The following is a 17,975-nucleotide window of genomic DNA, read 5'->3' on the forward strand; positions in this document are numbered from 1 at the left end:
TGCAATTAATAGTAGGTTATACAAATTAAAGTCAGAAATATATACAAGCTACATATAATTTATATCACATTAAAATCAAGAAAAAAATGTATGGAACTTGCCAAAAATATAAATAGTAGCGTTGATGTGAATTAATAAAAACTGTACTCTAAATGATCAATGATTTTTCTCTTAATAATATAAAAAAATTAGAGTGATTAGACCTAAAAAACGAGGTTGATCTCCATATGACCTTAGCATGTACATACATACATACACTCAAGATCAAATCAATAACATCATCTTTTATGTCTTCTTTTGAACCAAACCACTTCTGTCTGAAGCATTTTTTTCTATAATCAAAAAGTTTTCCGAGGAGATAATAAATTAAAATAGGACTCTCTGTATATATAATGTGTTTGTTTTAAAAAAAGTTTACATATTTTATTAGTCAAATAAATTAACCAAATAAAATATTTTATTAATAAATATAAACTTTTAATAATTAAAAAATATGTGTTATATAAGACAAAGTTATAAAAAAATATTTATATTTTCTATATTGAATGTTCCTATTTTTCTACTTATGCTTTCCGTTTTCGGTGTCCAAATGAACAGCGTGCAAGTTAACGGTGTCCAAATGAACGGTGCGCAAGTAAACGGTGTCAAACAATAAGTATAAACGGTGCGCTAGTGAATGATGCGCAACTTTCTGTGTCCAAATGAACAGTGTGCAAGTTAATGGTGTCTAAGGCCGGTATTCATAGTCTTGCCGCGCGACAAGCGTTCCGCGTCCTGTGGGTAGAGACCCTAAAGCTTGTATCAGACTAGGGGCGCGTTCAGGGAGACGTTATTAGCGCTAACAGCGTCGTTCTATCTTTGTTCAACTTTTAATGAGTAACAAAGACAGAACGACACTGTTAGCGCTAATAGTATCCCCCCGAACGCGCCCTAGGGAGGGTATCGTTAGCATACATCCCGATAGCACACAACCATACATATTGACCGATGCCTAGGGTAACCAGCACGGTTAGCCAATCAAAAGGTTCTAATGTTCATTGGCCAATTAGCATTGTGCGCTATCGGATCCCGTCCTCAATGCGTAGTCTGATATGGACCTTAAGGGCTTTTATTTAATAATTTTATATCTTTTTCATGAGAGCAAAAAATATAAAATGGTTCCGCCTCTCCTTTTACCGCGCGGCAAGCGTCTCCGTGTCCTATGGGCAGAAGCTCGTATAATTGCAGAAAGACGCACTTTGCAGGTATATGAAGAGGGACATCATTCTCTCTGACAAGAGGAAAAGGAAAAAAATCAACAAACAATCAACACCAATTTGTTTAAAGAAATTAAAAAATAAATATTACAGGATTTTAGAGACTTTTAGTCGCGCATACGCAGTAGCACGCTGGAGCCCTGAATCGTGCAAGTCTGGCTTACAATAAAGTCGTAAGGCCCGATCTACAATAAGTAAGAGTAAGAATAGGAGTAGGAGTAAGGAAATAAAAATATTTTATTTGCTCATCTCACTCCAGTTCCTTACGCCGCTCTTACTACTTACTCCAAGTTTACTCTCACGTATTATAGACTATTGTAGATCAGCCTTAAATCATAAGCAGTTATAAGAAATTAATCAATCTGATTTGATTATTTTTCTCTAAATTTATCTGTGATTGGTTACTTTCTTACGATTTATGACTATTGTAAACATAAAGCTTATACTAGCAGACAGCTTTTGTCTATATGCTGAACATAGGGGGAGAAACTTATTTGGATACAGTACAATTGGACACAACCACTCATATCGACCGGTGTTTAAGGTAACCAGCACTATTGACCAAGCGAAAAACTTTATTTTAAATTGGCCAATAAGCATTTGTGTTCAATGGACATACACCTGCAGCACATAGGAAGGTCTACTGAAAAAAGGTCGACAAAAAGTTTATATTTTATCATTTTTTTTTCTGTAGTCCTCCACTCTGAATTGTCCTCATGAGAAAAAAAGACAAACTATATAGGAGAACGATTGCAGTATAGATCTTTAATTGCTTATCATTCAATGTTTTCTGCTCTTTCTGTCGATCCTATTTCAATGTGCCAGAGTCTCTCTACCAGTATAAGCTCTATAATTGTACAACTTTTGCCATGCGGTAAACGATACCGCGTCCTGTCTGTCAATCATATCATTTTTTCCCTAGAGTGAAAACGTGAAAAGTGAAAAATTTTGTCATTAAAAGTAATGGCGCAAATTTTTTATTTATCTCATATTTAAATTTTAGTCCTAAGAATTATCAGTATATCACATATAAAAGCTAATATAAAAAGTAGATATAGTAGAGCACTTTATAATGTGAATTAAGATGATATATATAATTTATTTAATTAATTATCCTCGTATTCCTATACTCATTGCCTCATAAAATCTTGCTCTTTTTCTTTTCTTTATTTCCTTTATCTTCAGATAACAGATTTAATTCTTACCAAAGAAGAATCGAGAACGTTCAAAACAAAATAAGAACGACTCTTTCGGTCGTTGACCTATTTTTCGAGCCTAACAGTTTGACTTATACGTTTTAAAGCGTCTAATTTCGGGGAATACTTGTTATGCTTTTCCGTTGATCCATCATTGCGAGTCCGGACATAAGATGAAATGTATATGTATCTAATTTTTTAAATATATTTTTTTATTGTAAAATAGGCTGATATTTGATCTTTGAAGTGACATTTTTATTACAAAATGACTGTTGATATATTGAAGTAAATAATTAATATACAACTATAATATCTATAAGCATTATATTTAATTATAGAATAAAGTACAGTAGTTATAGCTATATGCAGGTAAAGGTCGCTCACTTTTTACCTCTCACTTACCGCATGGTAGCACGCAATGCTTGTAAGTAGGAAAGAATGACCAGTGCGAATCGCTGCGTATCTGAGCGGCACACGAGTAGCAGCACTTTCTTTTATCGCATATTGTTATTCGATGTCTCGACGCGAAGAGGTGCGAGCGATTTCGCATAAGTCACCACAAGCCGATTTATCTGCTGCCATTAAGGAACGAAGTCACTTTGAATATTTCACGAAGTAAGTATGTTTTCTTTTAACTAAACTTATAATATAAAATACAGATTTAAATGTATATGTATATCACGAAAGTATATACGCGTTATGCTATAATCATCAGAGTAATAAAAAATATGCAAAAAAGAAAGAAATAAATTTAAACAACGCGAACACTTTTATCACTTAAATAATGCACATTGCGTAATATATATATATATGTAACATTTAGGATACTTTCTGTATCTAACAAAACTTTTCTTGTACTTTTCTCGGTTTTCCAGCAATGCGTCACAATAAATAATATTAATAAAATATATACGATATTTATAATAATTTATAATAATTATTTGAATATTTTATAAATATCAAAATATTTCATAAATAATCTTAGACTAAACAGATTGTTAAGATTTATTTTAACGAATATATTTCAGAAATATTTACAAAATATTACTACAAATGTTTATATTTTTACTTACTGTAAATATTTATAAAATAATTAATTTTTATTTTAATAATATGTCAGCGCCACTCGAATACAAGTTTTATGATTTTTTTCTCTTAATGTATATAAAATATGTATAAAATATTTTAAAAAATTAGATAATATAAATTTTTATAAATATTTATCATAAATATGCATGTCTGAGTTTTTATATAAATAATTCAGCCTTTTTATAAAAAGTCTTTTTATAAGATATCAGTCTACACAGATTTAGTGTTTTATAAAAAGACTAAATATTTTTCAAAAATGTTGGTTTTACAAAAAAACGCAATTTAATAAAAAACCTTATCAAATTTAAAAAATTGCTTATAGTAAGACGGAAATTATTTTGTAGAAGATACATGATATATTAATAAAATATAATTATCTCACAGACATATAGAATAAGCATTCAATTCCTAATAAAATAAAACTAACAAATTATACGGCAGAACCATCTTTAATTATTCTCTTGTTTTTTTAAGACAGCGATCATCAGTTTCCTAATAAAGATTATGACATTTTAAAGTACTTAGCATTGATTGAAACAGGAAAAGGGTATTTCAAAGATATTTTTTATCGATAAACTTCTCTATCAACTTTTAGTTCCTAAGAAAATTATTTGTTTATATACATTTACATATATTGTTTAATCCATATGAGTCTGCATTCATATCTTTTGTATAAATTTACATGTATGTATATAAAGATATAAATATTTATGTATATGTAAATTTCTCATAATGTATTTGATTAATAATAGAATAAAAAACTAACAAATAAAAAAAATTCACTGAGTGAATGTCAAATTAATCACTAGATAAATATCACATCTGTTAAACGCGATGATTGATGAAGCGCGAGAGTGCAGCGGAATGAAATTTTGTATCTGCATTAGCATACAATTGCAAACAATGCAATTTCGCCATAGCAATATCATCAAATCTCCAGTAACTTGTGATTCTTCTGTACAAGTTGTAAAATGAGTACAAGTTGTACAATGCTTTTGTGTGTGCGTGTTATTGCACTGATATTAACTCATTAGCCAACTAGAAATCAGGAAGCATTGAATATTTTTAATTTAACAATTTTATATTTTTAAGTTGTATATCGAACTTTCTAACGCAGAGATTTTTAATTTGTGTAACTTAATTGTACATGAATTTTACTAAAATTGAAATATATAATGTTATATAATATGCTCTTGGTTACATAGACTAAAAAAATTTGTATTAATTAACTTTTTTTGAAAAGCTTATTTTTTATCTTTTTTTTTTTGAAAAATTGTCTATATGATAGGAATAATTTGATCATACCTATAGATTGATATCACTTCGGCATACTGCAATTATTCTTAATGAGCTACCCAAAATGATCATACTTCCTAGTTTCACACAATCCAATTGTCGTTTACGATAGGCAGAATGGAGACGCTTTCATGCTCTGTTTCGGCGACTTGAGTTCACCGAGTTTCTACAGGATATGTCTTGGAAGATACTTTGATAGTGGGAAAGGTAGGCGGACGCGTAAATCATAGTCGTTGCTATATCGCATAAAATATCAAGTTTTATTTCATTTTGTTAATTAAACATCGTCTGAATTAAAATGCATAATGCGCATTCTTTTCTTTATTTTTATCATTGCGTAATATTAGAGATCTTTTATTTTAATTTAACTAGTAATTATCTCAGTAAACACAAAATATATTAAATAACATAGGAGAAACATATGTGTTGCTTTTAGTAATAGAACAGATATTACACTTTATAGTTACGTAACTTTTGTTTATATACATATATAATGTAATTGTATTATAAAATTGTTATACAGAGTGTCCGGTAATGTGTAAGTAGAGCGGATTAAATCAAGTTAGGAAATTCCTTTATTGTTTTGCGGTCTTTGCAAAAATTAAGGAGAAATTAATTAAAAAAAAGATCATTCGCGAATTTGCGTGTTTTCAAGTGTTAAGTAACGTATTGTTATTTAGGGAATTTAATTCTAAAATCTTGTCTTCATATCTTCCAATCTTATCTTTTGCACATAAAATAGAGCTACATAATAAATGCAACTAATAAAAATATAATCATTAATAGTTAGGCGATTATTTGGAGAATAGTTGGGAAGATCTGGGACAAATTCGAATTACAGATACCTCCACGGTAAATCTTAGGATGTTTCAGATTTATTGAAACTTTTAAAGAAATACTATAATTTTCGTGAAAAAAGTCTTAAAATTATCTTACTTTCAGCGCTCTTTATAAGCTAAACTATATACTCCTAGAGAGTTGTACCTATTGAGACTTTTGATCAGTGTTACATAAATTATAAAATCCTAAAGTTTGAACAAAATCCATCGGGAGGTAATTTTTTCATAAGATGTACGCAAGGTATTTTTTGCATTAGAAAATATTTTTTTTTTAATAAATTAGCACTAAAATTGTGCATCTCCACGCACACTAATGAGATATCATATTAAACATATATGAAGTATACTATGAAATACAGGAGAACAATCTAAATCGAAAAATCCTGTACCATTTTTTGATCTAAGCTTTCTGTTCGTTTTTATAAAATGTTAAAGTTAACTAATTAGCGTCTGACTAGAGCGGAAAATGAAGAAGATCGGGCGGCGAGTCGGCGTTTTCGCTTTTCGATTTGGATTGTTTTCCTGGTATCTCACGGTATGCTTCATATATGTTTAATACGCTACACCCTGTATATACACACATATATATATATATATATATATATATATATATGTATATAATAGAAAAAATTATAATGCTTATATTTTATTGTAGGTGATGCAGTTCAGATCGTTAACAATTTATTGGTTATTTATACTCTTATCAACTGGTTTCGTATATGCTGATATTAGCAATTGGGATGCATGTAGTGGACGATTGGAACGCGCTTTGGATGCACTTCAGAGAGATTCTACCAGAAAAAATAAATTGGACGAAGAGAAGGCTGGAACATTGTATCAAAGAGAATTACGTTCTGTTCCATTGGAAATGTCCGTTTCCCGTATGACTATAAAGGTAATAATTTATAATATTTGCTTTAGGGAAATGCTGAATTAGCGACCGAGTTCTAACCTAACAAAACAATATATTTGCTTAATATAAAAGTTGCAATTTATATACATAAAATAAAATAAGTTTTTCGGGGTCAGAATTGCATGAAAGAATATTTGTGAACTTTTAGAAATGAGCTTAGAAGTCTAGATAAAACAAATTTCGTTACAGAAAACGTTGCCGTAAAACATTTTCTGTAACGAAATTTGTTTTATCTAGGCTTCTAAGCTCATTTCTAAAAGTTCACAAATATTCTTTCATGCAATTCTGACCCCGAAGAACCTATTTTATTTTATTTATATAAATTGCAACTTTTATATTAAGCAAATATATTATTTTGTTAGGTTAGAACTCGGTCGGTAATCCAGCATCTCCTTAAATAGTTATTACCTAGTAGTATTGTGAACTATGAATGTTTATATATATATATATATTCAAAGAAAACACTTTATGTTACAAAACATATAAACACTTTATATAGGGTGTCCCAGGAACAACCTTCCGTCCGTAAAATGACGTATTTCTGACACAATTCTAAAACAATTTTTCCTTTACCCAAATTTGATTATATATATATATATATATATATATATATATATATATATATATATAAAGTATTTGTATGTATTGTAACATAAAGTGTTTTCTTTAAAACTTAACAAGTACAAATAAATGTTGCAGATAAAATTTATGGGATTTTGAAAAAAAAAAATGATAATCTTGAATTTTAATAAAATAAAGTTTTTTTCTTATTACTTATATATATTGTATAGTATTATACATAATATAATAGTAATAAATATATGATGTTTGCTTTAACAACAAATTTATTTTTAAATAAATTTGTTTTTATTACATAACAAAATTGAACAAGATATTTTTTATTTTACACCAATTTTTTAAACAAATCATGTAATATTGAATAATTCTTAAAGAATTGATTATGGTATTAAAGTTTAATTATTTTTTATATCAAATATGTAATAGTAGGATTATATTTACTATGACAATAAAATAATTTGTTTCTATAGTAGAATCGTCAAAAATCTTTTTTTTATCTCGTATTATTTATCCCATGTCAACTACTCAGACATTTGCGCGCGTAAGAGATTGCCGAAAGAAATTTGTGTTATAAAAAAAAATAAATAAAATTGAGCCAGTAATAAGCGAATTATGCATGTAATTTTGATCATTTTTTGCAGCTCCTCGAGAATACAAAAAAACCGGGAAGTCATTGGGCGCGAGTTGAACAATGTGTGTATGAACCCGATAGCAGTTCTCTGAAAACACGTGTTGTATTTAATGATCTATCAGTGTCCGCGTTAGTATCTCTAATGCCACGAGATTATCATGCCCCGATTCCTGCTGAATCTTGCAGAATGACATTACGGTTGAGACGAGCAGGAATAGACTTTCATACAAGTCCGATTGCCCGTGGACGCGGCCAGATGCGCATACGTACAGAATCCAGTTTCTTGGAACCTAGATTTGCCTCAATCTATGCGTACGGCTGTCATCCTACGCGTCTCAACAAACAAATTAAGCGACAAGATAAATGGCCACCCTATCATTCAGGCAGTGACAAGGTAAGCATATAAGTTATATGATTTGAATAGTTATAATAACATTGATAAGCGCTGATAAGAAATCCGTATGTTAAAAAATAAGTTAATTTTTTAATTTTAGTTATGATAAGATTATACAGGGCGTTATTTTTATTCTGTTTAGTTTATTTTATTATTTTATTAAGAGTATTATTCACATTAATAGCAAGAGAAGATAAATTAAATCGGATTCGCCTGTATTCTATAACTCTTGCCTGTAGTAGAGTCATTACGAGTCAAAACTACATATCTATACAAATTATTATAGTTAAGTAAAAAATGAAATTAATTCCAGGAAATATTAAAATAATAGAACAAACTAAGCCGACTCATACATCTATTTGATTCTTGGATCGACTTAGTTTGTTCTATTATTTTAATATTTCCTTTTCAATTTAATTTCAATAAATATTTTAAAACTTATTTATCAACAACAGCATGTTATAAGAATACGATTTTATATCTTAAAATTTGACATTTTAATCTCAGCTGTACTGCGAGTTCTATTTGTTGGACGTTATTTTGCCATTAAGAAAAGTTGTACTCGGCTGGCACAATCCGGCACGAGTGAAAAATTTTCGAAAAAATTAAATTTTTTTTACCCCCACTCTTTTTGAATGATCTTTAGCTCATTCTGGAGGACGGTGAGACTTTATTTGCATTGTTTCTACTTGTCTCGATGAGCACAAGTTAGCACAAGTGGAAAAATTGGATTATCTGTTACGATTCGAGAGTTACAAGACTTTGGAATTTTGCATAAACAAAATTGACATTTGAATCTCGGCTGTACTGCGAGTTCTATTTGTTGGACGTTATTTTGCCATTAAGAAAAGTTGTTGTGCTCAATCCAGCACAAGTGAAAAATTTTCAAAAAAATTAAATTTTTTTTATCCCCACCCTTTTCGAATGATCTTTAACTAATTCTGGGGGACAATGAGACTTTATTTGCATTGTTTCTACTCGTCTTGATGAGCACAAGTCAGCACAAGTGGAAAAATTGGATTATCTGTTACGATTCAAGAGTTACAAGACTTTAAAATTTTGCATGAACAAAATTGACATTTTAATTTTTTTTTTTTGAAAACGAAAGGAGATACGGTTTTAATTTTTACGGCACAATATAGTCCTAACCAAGCTCAACCCAGCACAATTTTTTTTTTTACAAAATGGCGGTGTTGACAAAAAAAATTATTTTTGTGATCGTACGCTTTGTTTTTTGAAATATTTGATTAATTCTTACGACACATTGTAGCACAAACCTAGCACAATCAGGCACAATTTTTTTTTACAAAATGGCGATGCTAACTTCACGCACATCCTGCAGAGTCATTCCTCAAGAGTCGTTCCTGCCACCGCTTCGTCGGCACGCCTAGTATCAAGTAATAGTAGAAGGTTTCTTCGTGCCGCGCGCTCTTGCGGGACGCCGATTGGCTGATCTCTTATAATTAATATCTCATTAACTATTGCGAAAATTGCAAAATGGTAGATAACTTTTTTACTCAATTTAACCTACTCTACCTGCACCTGACGGGTGGTTCGCGAGTTATGGGACACCCTGTATACGTGTATATCTTTTTCCATTTGTTACAGGTAACACCAACACTATCGCCTGTGAATGAAAAGTACGATGCGGCGGAACCGAGAAAACTAGCGGAAATCACAGAAGAAACGGACGTCGTTATATCCAATGACAGTCGATATCCGCGTATTTATTCGCATGCTCTTGAGACAAATTTCGGCATATGGAAAAAGAATTCGTGGATTACTAAATCACCACTACGCCAGAGACGTTCGACAGAGACCGTGAATAAGCACGAACAAACGGAAAAGTTTGTGAACTTCACGAAAATTTTTAATTTAACTGACAGCATTGAAAACAAAGATTCGTCGCAAAATATATCCCGGGAAGTAAGGGAATTCGTGGCAGATGATCACTTCGATAACCCATTTTCTATCAATTCGGAAGATCCTAATAGGAATTGGCAGTCGAAAGAATATATTACGAGGGAAATGGAAGATGTATTTTTGCAAGGTGCTAGTCAAGTATTGACTAGATACATCGAAAATCAATTGCATCCGGCAATCAAAGAGACATTGATGCTGTCTATGGGTTACACTATCAGTTATGGGTAGATACAGATAAGAAAGAATAACGGACTCTTCTATACATAAAATTGTGTATATTTTAATTCAATATTAAAAATATTAAAATATGAAAATTTATTTAACTGAATTTCTTTCACTCTTTTTTTTTTACTCATCGCAAAAATTATTTACGTTTACTCTGTCGACATTAGAAGCTCTTCATTTTATTTATAATTCTATAAATATAATCTTTTCTCTCTCCCTCCCCCCCCCCTCTCTCTCTCTCTCGTATTACTTATTAAATATTTATGAATTATAATATAAATTATTCTTGCAAATTATTTTTAATCGTTATATATAAAATTTGTAAAAATGCTTGATTTGTAATTATATACTTTCTGACGATAGATTATTATATAGAATTATAATATTGTAATTTAATAGTATGTATGTTAAATGTACAGAATTAAATATATACTATGCATAAATGTGATTATTATATTTTTATTTTATTATATTTTCATAATTGATAAATATTCAGATTAAATATTTAAAAATATCAATCTATAAGTGAATAAATAATAACTATAATAGAATAAACAATATCCGCGTGCATACGTATGTATGTATACACGCACGTTCTCTGGAATTTTTAACATAAATACGCCCATATATATATATATATATATATTTAATATCAATATATATAACATCTGCTTATTGTTATTAATTTTTTTATGTTATCCATGTTTATTTACGGCGAAAATTATTGCTCTAAATGTTAATTACTAAGCATTCATAATATGTCGAGTGTATTATTATTTAAAAAATGTTTTAAGCTAGCAAAAATAAAAACATTTAAACTTGTTAAAATTGATTTAATATAAAAAGACAAGAATATTTTAATTAATGTGTAAACACAAATGTGTTTTATATTTTATTAAAGGTTCATAACAATCCAGGTAAAGAGAATCATGATAATAAAATTTACTAATTTATTATTCTTTGATTTATTTATTGTTTCTTGAATTTGTGAATAAAAATTAGTTATTTTATCTTCATATCTAATAAAGATATTTTTCTTTTAAATTATATTATAAAAACAATTTTAATTTTCTTTTTATAACGAAATTATAATTTGCGACAACATTTATATTAAAGTGTTAATAAAATTTTCACCATAAAATAATTAATTTTTTTGTCTTAAATTTTATTATCAATTTAAAATGAAACTTCGCATCGCAATGCCAAGTATATGTACGAAACACAAAGCGCATGTCAAACAAATCAGATCTTTCGGCGTATCTCACTTAGTTACCGCAAGTTTGCATAAATGGCTTCCAATTCTGATCGACCAAAAAGAAGACGCTAAAGATGAATTCCAAAATATACGGAGTCGATCAAAATATTCGTACATCAACGATGTATAGGTAATCATGTGTAACGCTTCGGATTGGGATTAGCCTTGAAAAACACTTATTACTATAAATATATTTTTAGCCTGAGTCTAGAAATTAAATATTTTTTTTTTAATTCCATTTTCTTATACTTTAAATATATAAAATTGCTTAAAATAAAACAGACTTATATTCGTACTTTCAAGCAGAGAAAGAACATTTTATTTGTTATTATATTATACGAGAAATTATGGTAATATTTTAAAATGTGACATTATTGGACCAGCCGTCACGAAGAAACCGTAAAAGAAGAACAGTCGCCTTTTATATTTCCATCCTGTTCCCAAACCTTGGCTTATCTTCAGTGGTGGAAAGCGCAGAAGAAAAAGACAGTACGCAAACGTGTAAGATTCTACAAGGATCAACAAAAATACATAACTTTGCAATCTTCAAATATTCTGCAAAAATTGCATGTAAGTTACAGCTTCGAACTCTATGGTGTGGAACAAATTTCTCCCATATATAATCTTTATTGTAGAAACAGTTAATTTAAAAAAGTTTTTATTGTATGTTTTTGTCATAAGTGCTCTTAAAAATTAAGGTTTGTCATAAATAATATCAAAAATTTAATTAATTTATTATTTCTGGTAGAAATATTTTGCTGAAAGTATTATGAAATTGATGAAAAGTGAAAGAAAAGTTATTGAAAAATCACTGAATATGTACTTCAAACTAAATTATTAATTTTCTGTATGAAGAAATTTAATGTAAATACTGACATTGTGAAATATAAGGAAAGTTAAAATATACTGCTGCAAAATAATAAAAGAGTTTTAAAATATTAAATATTATGAAATTTATTGAATTAAATTGAAAATATTAAAATAATATTAAAATATTGATGAAATAATAATAAAACAGGGTCAATTGAGAGATATTTTTAACAAAATTTTATTATATTTTCAGTAAAATATTTCTATCAGGGATGAAAATCATATTAATCTTTTTCTGATTCTTTATATATGCATATGTATATATAAGATTTCAAAACCTTTGAATTTTCAAAACAGATTTTCTAGCTAAATAAAAAGCAACAATAAAATTACTTATTTTCATTATTTTTATTATAATATATTACATTATATATTATATATACATTATATATTATATATTATATATATATTATATTTGCATTATTATTCTTTACTAGGGATTTTATGTTATGTCAATGTAAATGATCAAGCAAATGCATTATGTTAGGTATTTACACTTAGATTTTAATTAATACAAAATTATATTTTCTCAAATATCCAATTAATCAGTAATATAATATTTAAAGAATTTAATTTTAAAAACTTATATATGTATAATGAGGTTTAACTACATATTTAATTTCATATTTCTTCTTTTATTGTTATTTATATACTTATTTGAAATATAAATATCATAAACCTACACAAAAAGTACATTGTAAAATTTTGCAAAAATTTTGGATAGGAAGGTGTTGAAATAAATAGAAAAAAATACAAGGATCCGGATAAAGTAATCACCATGACGGATGTGGATCCGCAGTACTTTATAGAATTATCTGGTAGACCCGTAGGAGAAAAGTTCTCATTGAAACGATACATTGAAAATATACGAGAGATACTGAAAATGAAACATCTCATTGGTCAAGAAAAGGATGATTACATCCATATCGATCAACAGTTCGAGCAAGAATCACGCCGACTGCGAAAGATCCAGGTATGAAAGATATAATAAAAAATTTTTTATTAATATTCCTATAAATGATATTTATTCAATAATGACATTTACACAAAATACATTTTATTTAAATATTAATAACGTCAATCATCTCAAATGGAAAAGTTTTTTTTTCATCAAACCATTAATTAAAGCGAATTTAATTAATAAATATAACTAATCAAAAGGGACATCACTTTTATATCACTATAATCAAATATCGAATTTTTTTAACGATTTAAATAAATTATTTACATTTAAATAAATAAAATTTAAATAAAGTATGTATTAATACGGTTTATATAAAATTTTAAATACTATTGATTTTATTAGCACAAGTGTTGTCAAAAAAAAAGTAATTAATGACATTATAATATATATTATAATATATATATAATAATGATATTCCATACAACAATTTTTCTTATACATTTTCGCATATCAATCGTAGTCAACTACAATTATAAATTTAGATAATAATACTTTATATACGCGCGAGAAGCATTTTAGTGATACAATATAAATTAATCAAATAATATTTTGATATAAATTTATTCATTTTATCATTTCATGAAAGTATTATAGTGAACGATACATAAGCGGCTTCGAAGAATTCTTGTCAAAAGACCATGAAAAAAGTATGAATATGCTAGAAAAAGCGGAACAAGAGGTGAAGCTAACGGAAGTAATCAGTACTGAAAGAAACGAACTTTCCAAGCAATTCGGTCAACGCAGACTAGATGTTTATTTTTGGGAAGAAAATTGGAGAACAGCAAAAATGTGTCAAATTTTCCTTTACCGAGTATCACCTATTCCTTGGAAAATAAAGCATGACTGGCTTTCCCGATTGGATTCAGAAAAAACTATTGTCTCCATTGATGCTACAAATTTGTTTAGCAAATATAAAACACCGGATGAAGACGCCTCTTTGGAAGACCTAATAGGTGACTCCAAATAGTACATTTAGATTTTCTTTTTATCCTAAATGTAGGAAATAAAATTAAAGATTTTAAGACTTTTTTGTCCCATAGCCATTGTGTTAAGATACTGTAGCAAAAAATCGTATAAATCTTTTTCTCGCATTATCAAATTTAATTAATTTGCATGTCGTCATTTTTGCATGGCATTATTTCGATGGTATAGATTAGAAAAATGTGCTGAAAAAGTTCTGTGTTTTTAATTATTTGATTATATATATATCTAAAATTGACGTATTTATAAACATTAATATTCTGATAATTACAAAAAAAACAATTTAATAATTTTTTTGAGAATTATTATACATAAAAAAATTATTTATAGAATTATTTTTACTTTTAACATCATTTATTATAGTATGGTTGCAAGAAGTAAGCCTTTATACATATTTTCAATAATAATTTATTCGAAAAAATGTAAACTTATTTTTTTCCCATGTTAGAATTATTCGAGCAGGATGTTAGTGATGCTGGCCCCACTGAGCTTTATTTCGAAGATCCTTTCGATTTAATCCGCATTTTTCGAGCAATGGAAACGCAAAATTTGAACGCACTTATTCATCTGGAATCGCTCGCTGCACCAATGGCGGACATGGCTATGACTATCACTGCAACGGAAATACAGATCAAGCAGGAAATCGATGAGATCACTTCAACCATCGACGATCTAGAAGTATATGTCAATCCCAGTGAACTCTATCCTATACTGAAATGGCTAGTTTGTTTGAAAATGTAGAGAGTGAGAAAGAAAAAACTGCCATCTCCCTCTTCTTCTAATCTTGTACTATGCGAATTAAAAAACATTAGCTTATTCAAATGTGTAGTAATAACCGTAGACCTAAAGTATGGACTACACTATCCCTATTTTAGCCGTAGATGAAACTGACTCCACAAAAAGAGCGAGATAGCAAGTGGCCGCAAATTACCTCTCTATCTATTATATGTTTTGATGTTGACTAAAAGAAGACAGATATTAGCCGCAAATTTGTGCTGTTCTTTTTCCACACTGAGACTCACTTTTGAATTGCATTGCGCAGTCCATATACTTTAGGTCTATGGTAATATACAATCAGCTAATAACTATAATATTAACAAAATTATAAAATAAAATAGAAGGAGATTAACAATCTAACAATATTGTGCAATAAAGAATTGTATCAACTATAAACATAATGATTTAGAAAGTAGAAAAGATCATAGAAAATCATTGGCCAATCAGAATTTGCTAAACAAAAAGAGAGATGGCCATTTTTTTCTCTCGCTCTTTAGATTTTCAAAGGACTAGCCATTCCAGTATAGGATTGGAGTTCACTGGTCAATCCAAATTCAATTCGTATAAATTATTCTCATTTAAAAATATATGTTAAACTTTATATAATTTCCTTAAATACTGTATCGTTTTCAAAAATAATGTTAAAAAGTCTTTAAAATCTATTAATTCTTTTCAATTTGTTGCAACAATTAACTTTTCATCATTGACGATTAGTTTTACGAGTCGAAGTATTTAATAGAATTCCATTAGCAAAGCGGAGGCTAGAGCTGCAAACCTTGAAGAACATGCCAATTATCTTCTCCGAAATGTTTTTCGAAATCTTGTCTGCTCTGAAGAAGTGCTTTATCTTCGTGTTTTCGTGGAAGACACTTATGAGAGTTGTGTGGGCCCAAACGATGCAAATCTCGATAGCTTCTCAATGATGAAATGGATCGAAAGAATACACGAAGATTATAATCGTCAGTTGGACAATTTACCTCGTGAAATTGTCCAAGCTTGCGAAAAGGAAGGATTCAGACAAGAAACAAAAACTATAAAGGAGGCGGAAGATGCAGCGAAAAAGGTAGAATTCAAATTTAAAATTATATATTTTACCCCCGATAAAAATACAAAACTTTGCAAATATCTTAAATAATAATGATTGCATTAATTGCACAAAATATTTTATTTAATTATTCTATATACAGAGTATTCTTAATGTTTACCTTGTGTTACTAAATTGCATCAATGACAATGTTGTAGTCAGTGGGGGGGGGACTATAGGAACTCCCCCCCCTCAAGATTTTGAGTCTGACTTTTCTTGGGAAATTTATTTTTATTATTTAATTCTTTGTTTATATGTCAAATTTGAACTGAAAGAAGGCTATGTGTAATAATTTCTTTGCCTAAAGAGATACTTTTCAATAAGAAATAAACGGTAGTCTCGTTTATATATCAAAGATATATAAACGAGACTACCGTTTATTTCTTATTGAAAAGTATCTCTTTAGGCAAAGAAATTATTACACATAGCCTTCTTTCAGTTCAAATTTAACATATAAACAAAGAATTAAATAATAAAAATAAATTTCCCAATATCAAAGATATATAAACGAGACTGCCGATAGAAATATTTTTTAGCCTACCCCAATCGATCAATGATATGAATTTGAAAAGAAAAAAAGAGAGAAAAATATTAATTAAAAAATCATGTAAAACAATTGAACTTTTATACAAGAACTTATTATACTTAAATACAAGAATTTGTATAACATAATAGACAATATTATTATGGCAATGTATAACAATTTTTTAAAATATCTCTAATTTCACTGAAATATAGATAACTTTAAGAACATCCTGTACATAACTAATATAATGATTTTGATTATAATTTGTATATCTACTTAGTTTCAACTAATGCATCGATTATTGGATGCGCTGAACCGCATCATGGAACCACCTACAAAAAAGAAGCGACCATTAAGTCGACGTTCGATGCCTATCGCGGTAAAGACGAAGCCGTTGTTGCTTCTGCCGAAACCGACGGACGAAGAAATCCAATATCTCACCTTTTTCACCGATTACTGCAAGCACAACGACTTTGTCACATATCGTTCCAAATTGCCAGATGATTTCGATTTAACATTTTAAAGCAAATGTAGCAATATCGAAGTAAATGCAACGAGGTCAAATAATATACTTTTGAATCAAGAATAAAAGCACATCCAGGAAAAGAAAAAAAAAATAAAAATATTATCATTGAAAACGTAACCAAATTAGCATAATAAAACACAAGAGACAGACTTTTTAATACACAAAATCAAGTTAAATACTTAAAATTCATATTTTTTACAAACATTATTTTATATTAAAATATAATAAAAGCGATACAAATGTTACATTTTAAAAGATACCAGATATGAATTTACAATGAGCAGTTACGTATTTCTTCTTTAAAACGACTGTGTTTTCTTCACACCAACTGATCATTCTGGATATAAAAGTATTAAGGTAAAATTATCAAAAACTGAATGTTTTATAAGATACTTACTTTTTATATGCCAAAATACTGTAACATTCGAACTTCATAATTCGAAAACTCCAAATACTTAATAACTCCAAAAAATACTTTATTATAGTGTTTCGGAAAGCTCTCATCGAAGTAAGCTGTAAGAAAAAGCAATGAAAAATCCCCTTTTTTCCCCCTCTCCTGTTCCATTTAAGAAATTGAAAGTGATCCAGGTGACTTTCAAACGACTAAAATCAAACCAATGACACCATCTTATAATTATGTATATAAAATTT

The 17,975-nt window shown here is 28.7% G+C and overlaps 2 protein-coding genes across 4 annotated transcripts; both read left to right on the top strand.

Annotated features, from left to right (window-relative positions):
• The first annotated feature begins 2,821 nt into the window (after window positions 1–2,821).
• LOC140673857 (uncharacterized) lies at window positions 2,822–10,559 on the top strand. 3 transcript variants are annotated; one of them, XM_072907085.1, is made up of 5 exons: window positions 2,822–3,067; window positions 4,950–5,044; window positions 6,332–6,571; window positions 7,810–8,193; window positions 9,802–10,559. In XM_072907085.1, exons 3-5 carry the CDS (start codon window positions 6,335–6,337, stop codon window positions 10,342–10,344), a joined length of 1,164 nt encoding a protein of 387 aa, XP_072763186.1. In that variant the 5' UTR covers window positions 2,822–3,067; window positions 4,950–5,044; window positions 6,332–6,334; the 3' UTR covers window positions 10,345–10,559. The 3 variants fall into 3 exon arrangements, with proteins under 3 accessions (XP_072763186.1, XP_072763185.1, XP_072763184.1); XM_072907084.1 differs by lacking the exon at window positions 4,950–5,044; XM_072907083.1 differs by lacking the exons at window positions 2,822–3,067; window positions 4,950–5,044 and adding an exon at window positions 6,071–6,211.
• Window positions 10,560–11,630: 1,071 nt separating this feature from the next.
• On the top strand, window positions 11,631–17,737 carry LOC140673985 (cilia- and flagella-associated protein 100-like). Its single transcript, XM_072907260.1, has 7 exons — window positions 11,631–11,726; window positions 11,980–12,166; window positions 13,191–13,439; window positions 14,017–14,383; window positions 14,860–15,089; window positions 15,928–16,251; window positions 17,079–17,737. Exons 1-7 carry the CDS (start codon window positions 11,671–11,673, stop codon window positions 17,319–17,321), a joined length of 1,656 nt encoding a protein of 551 aa, XP_072763361.1. The 5' UTR covers window positions 11,631–11,670; the 3' UTR covers window positions 17,322–17,737.
• Window positions 17,738–17,975: the final 238 nt, after the last annotated feature.

This window comes from Anoplolepis gracilipes, chromosome 15 (genome assembly GCF_047496725.1).
Source record: "Anoplolepis gracilipes chromosome 15, ASM4749672v1, whole genome shotgun sequence".
NCBI classification, from domain to species: domain Eukaryota; kingdom Metazoa; phylum Arthropoda; class Insecta; order Hymenoptera; family Formicidae; genus Anoplolepis; species Anoplolepis gracilipes.

Excerpts from the sequence above, each read along its gene's own strand:
- LOC140673857 (XM_072907083.1), top strand. The coding sequence starts at position 6,143 with ATGAAGAAGATCGGGCGGCGAGTCGGCGTTTTCGCTTTTCGATTTGGA. Across the intron at positions 6,572-7,809 it reads TTTCCCGTATGACTATAAAG|CTCCTCGAGAATACAAAAAA; the intron begins GTAATAATTTAT and ends CATTTTTTGCAG. Across the intron at positions 8,194-9,801 it reads ATCATTCAGGCAGTGACAAG|GTAACACCAACACTATCGCC; the intron begins GTAAGCATATAA and ends CATTTGTTACAG.
- LOC140673985 (XM_072907260.1), top strand. The coding sequence starts at position 11,671 with ATGAATTCCAAAATATACGGAGTCGATCAAAATATTCGTACATCAACG. Across the intron at positions 11,727-11,979 it reads CGTACATCAACGATGTATAG|CCGTCACGAAGAAACCGTAA; the intron begins GTAATCATGTGT and ends TTATTGGACCAG. Across the intron at positions 13,440-14,016 it reads GCCGACTGCGAAAGATCCAG|TATTATAGTGAACGATACAT; the intron begins GTATGAAAGATA and ends ATTTCATGAAAG.